This window comes from Cariama cristata, unplaced genomic scaffold, assembly GCF_000690535.1.
Source record: "Cariama cristata isolate BGI_N322 unplaced genomic scaffold, ASM69053v1 scaffold10930, whole genome shotgun sequence".
In the NCBI taxonomy this organism is placed as follows: Eukaryota; Metazoa; Chordata; class Aves; order Cariamiformes; family Cariamidae; genus Cariama; species Cariama cristata.
In genome coordinates this window covers 49,802-52,995 of record NW_009592995.1, presented here as the reverse complement: position 1 = coordinate 52,995, position 3,194 = coordinate 49,802, and the positions used below count along the sequence as shown (strand labels likewise).

At 38.5% G+C, this 3,194-nt stretch overlaps 1 protein-coding gene across 1 annotated transcript in view; it reads left to right on the top strand.

Moving 5' to 3' along the window:
* Positions 1-669: 669 nt before the first annotated feature.
* The window catches only part of MCMBP (minichromosome maintenance complex binding protein), a gene marked incomplete at its 5' end in the record, with an annotated part of 17,985 nt that continues 15,460 nt past the window's right edge, over positions 670-3,194 (top strand). The window contains 3 exons of the mRNA XM_009706324.1: positions 670-755; positions 2,511-2,651; positions 2,963-3,017. Coding sequence (XP_009704626.1) covers positions 670-755; positions 2,511-2,651; positions 2,963-3,017 — 282 coding nt within the window. The remainder of the gene's footprint in view (positions 756-2,510; positions 2,652-2,962; positions 3,018-3,194) is intronic.

Here is a 3,194-nt window from a genome sequence, read left to right as displayed (position 1 = left end):
GGGAACGGCCGCGAGGGCGGGTGGCCGCTTCCTCCTTCTCCGCCGGGAGCGGGCGGGAGCCGCGTTCCCCAGGCCTCCGGGGTGGTGCGCGACGGCGCCGGTTTGTGGGGGTCCTGTCCTGGAGCTGGGCGGGTACCTCACCCCCCGGCAGCGAGGTCTACCTCGGCTTGGCAGGCCGGGTTAGGGGAAAAATAAGGGAAAAGAAAAAAAAAGAACCCAAACACAACGTATTTTGGGTTTCATGAACGATGTATGCTGGCTACATAGATTGTCTGTCCGTAGTAGCATTACCAGTGCCGTCAGCTGAAGCTATTTCTGTGCTTGGTCTTGACTAAAAGCATGTTGAAATAAAAATTTCCCCAGTGAACATAAAGCAAAAAGCGGTACCTCGCCCCCTCCGCTTTCTAGCTGGGTGTATTGCAGTGTTTCAGGGCTTTTCCTCACTTCCAAGAGTGGCTGAAAGGGTATGGTTTGCCTGAAACGGTATGGTTTGCCTGAAAGGATATAAGATGGGAAGTCAGTGCAGTTATAAGAGGCATAAAGTAGTCTAAAACGCAGTCATTTGCCCAGAATAGAAGTAAACGTTTAAATGGTTTACTGTGTAGGAGAATGCTGAATACAAGTCTGGTATGCGATGTTAATACACATGTAAATGTGTTCTGTTTGTAGCCCAAAATGTTCCAAACTCTGATTGGGAAAAGAAGGTAACCGAATACTTCAAGGAGAAATTAAAAGAAAATAATGCTACTAACTGGGTGAGATTGTTTTATTCTTTTAGAGTTACGCCTTTCTTAAGTTTCATTCTTTTTACCTCTTAATTATTGCAGTGACATGCTTTTGAGAAGCTCTTCCTTTTCGTGATAAGTACACTTCCAAATTTTAGGCCGAGACTTTGTGATGCGTTATTTACATTTCAGTTGCTTTAATCTATGTGTAAAGCAAAGATGTAAAATCCTGACTGAAACCAGAGAAGCCAATCCACTTGACTTCAGTGCACCGTTTTGCCCTGGGCCGTAACTGCTGAGTGCTGCCTGTTTGTAGGACAATCCAGTAGATGGCAGGAGCTGACAAATTCTGTCATTTTTTAAAGTGTTAATGCCTGCCCTATGTACTGTGAGTCCGCGGTAAGTGTTTGTGCACCCCAAGTTTCTGAACTGCTGTTTATAAACCACCTCTCTCATAATCTTTTTATCGCGATTCTGCAAACTTTGTGTGCGTTGAAAAAATAGCTGCTTGGGCTTTCAGGTTTTAGGAAAAAATAATTTCTGCTAGAATTGTGCCTTATTAGGCTGGATCAGGCCTGGCTTTTGCAGTTTAGCAAGGAAGCTGTGCTTCAGGTTTAAAAATAAAGCATACACACTTGAGTTCAAAAGCTGTTAGTTTTTAAAAGAGGGGTGAAAACAGCATTGTGGAATGCTGCTAAGTGGATTAGAAACTTTCATATCAAATCTGTTCTATTTATGGCTAAAAGCACAAGTGAAAATGATTGTATTTCTTTTTTTCTTCCTCTCAGTGAGAGTATTCTGTAATTAATATTTCAATTACAGTTTAAATCAAAGTGTAGATGGCAAAACTGTGTTAAATTTACAACATTAGAAGAAATTGAAAGCACATTGTCTTACTCAAGAGAAACATGAGGGAATATATGTTTGTTTGTTAAAATCCTGTTTGTTATAGGGCCACTTCTGGGTTTTGTTTCATTTTAATGTTTGATGTGTTTTTTTTCAACAAAGAGTTTATCTTCAAAATCAGAAGACCATTCTTACTGTGAGTCTCATTATTTCAAGTTATACCACATGCCTAGGCATTGATTTGTATTTTTTTTTTCCCTTCTGTTTTTCAATTGTCATGTAAACATAAGTGAAAAGGACTCCACCAATGTGGACTTGGAAATGAACATCCAGGTTTTCCATGGCCTTTTGTTATACAAAATTGTGCGTGCAATTGCTGTGGTACCACTGGTACATAATACATGGTAAAAGTGCAGTTACATGGGAAGAAGATAAGTAATAAATTCTATTTAACACTGCAGCTGCAGTAATACTCAGTTTAAGAGTTAGTTTCAAATATTGTACAGTTTTCATACGGTGTAAATGACTGAAATGCATTTCTTTTATAGTCCAGTATCAGGACTGAGAAGTTAACAGGACTGGTGGCTTTTGAACTGGAAGAATTTGAGAACTGTTAAGTGCCTGATAATCATAACTATTATTTGTAACAGCTATTGCAGAAGCTTCTGGTGTTGAGATATACACACTTCGTTACTACTTGGATTAGGGAAGGAGATGTACTCAGAAAATATTAAGTATATTACCTGATCAGGCACTGAATTGTCAGAGGCAATTAATCGTATCAACAACAACAATATGGAGTTTGAGGCAAATAACTGAACAGTAGAATATACCAGATGATCAGAGAATAAGTTGGTGACAGCTTTTGTGCTGGTTTTGGCTTACTTCAGAGCACTTGTTAATATATACCATTTGTTTAGAATAAGTCTTTTTTTACAGGTTCCGTCACTGAATGATGTTCCCGTACATTACCTGAAACCCAACAGTTTAGTGAAATTTCGCTGCATGGTTCAAGATATGTTTGATCCTGAATTTTACATGGGAGTATATGAAACAGTTGACCCAAACACAAATGCGCGTGTAAGTGAAATACTGATTTATTATTTTAGTAAATGTTTATAATTTTATCCATTCTAGTCTTCATATTTCTTTTGTTTCTGAGTTAAACCCATGGAGTGTGGACACTATTTAATAGTAACTCTGTTGTATGATTCACATGGCATCAGTAATGTAATTACATTTCTGTTGAGAAATAAAAATTACTAAAATAGTGAAAGCTTCAGCAGTATGTCTTTGAGGGACTTGCAACTGCAGTAGTTTTGGTGTAAGTAATTCATATTCAGGATGCTGTCAGAAACAGAATGATTGCATTGCCTTTTCCTTCTTGACAGGTTTTGCATTTTGGTAAATACAGAGATGTGGCTGAATGTGGGGTAAGTTATACAAGTTGTACGAATTTTGAGATTAAATATTAGACAGAAAGATGCAGTTTTAAAGTGTGGTATATCTTATTTTGTACTTGCCAGTGGAGTCCTGGAGGTACTGCTTTTAAAATGCAAAATTAATTTCAGGTTTGGAAAGCAGAGTAGTATTAACTGCTCATGGGCATTCTAAGTTCAGCAG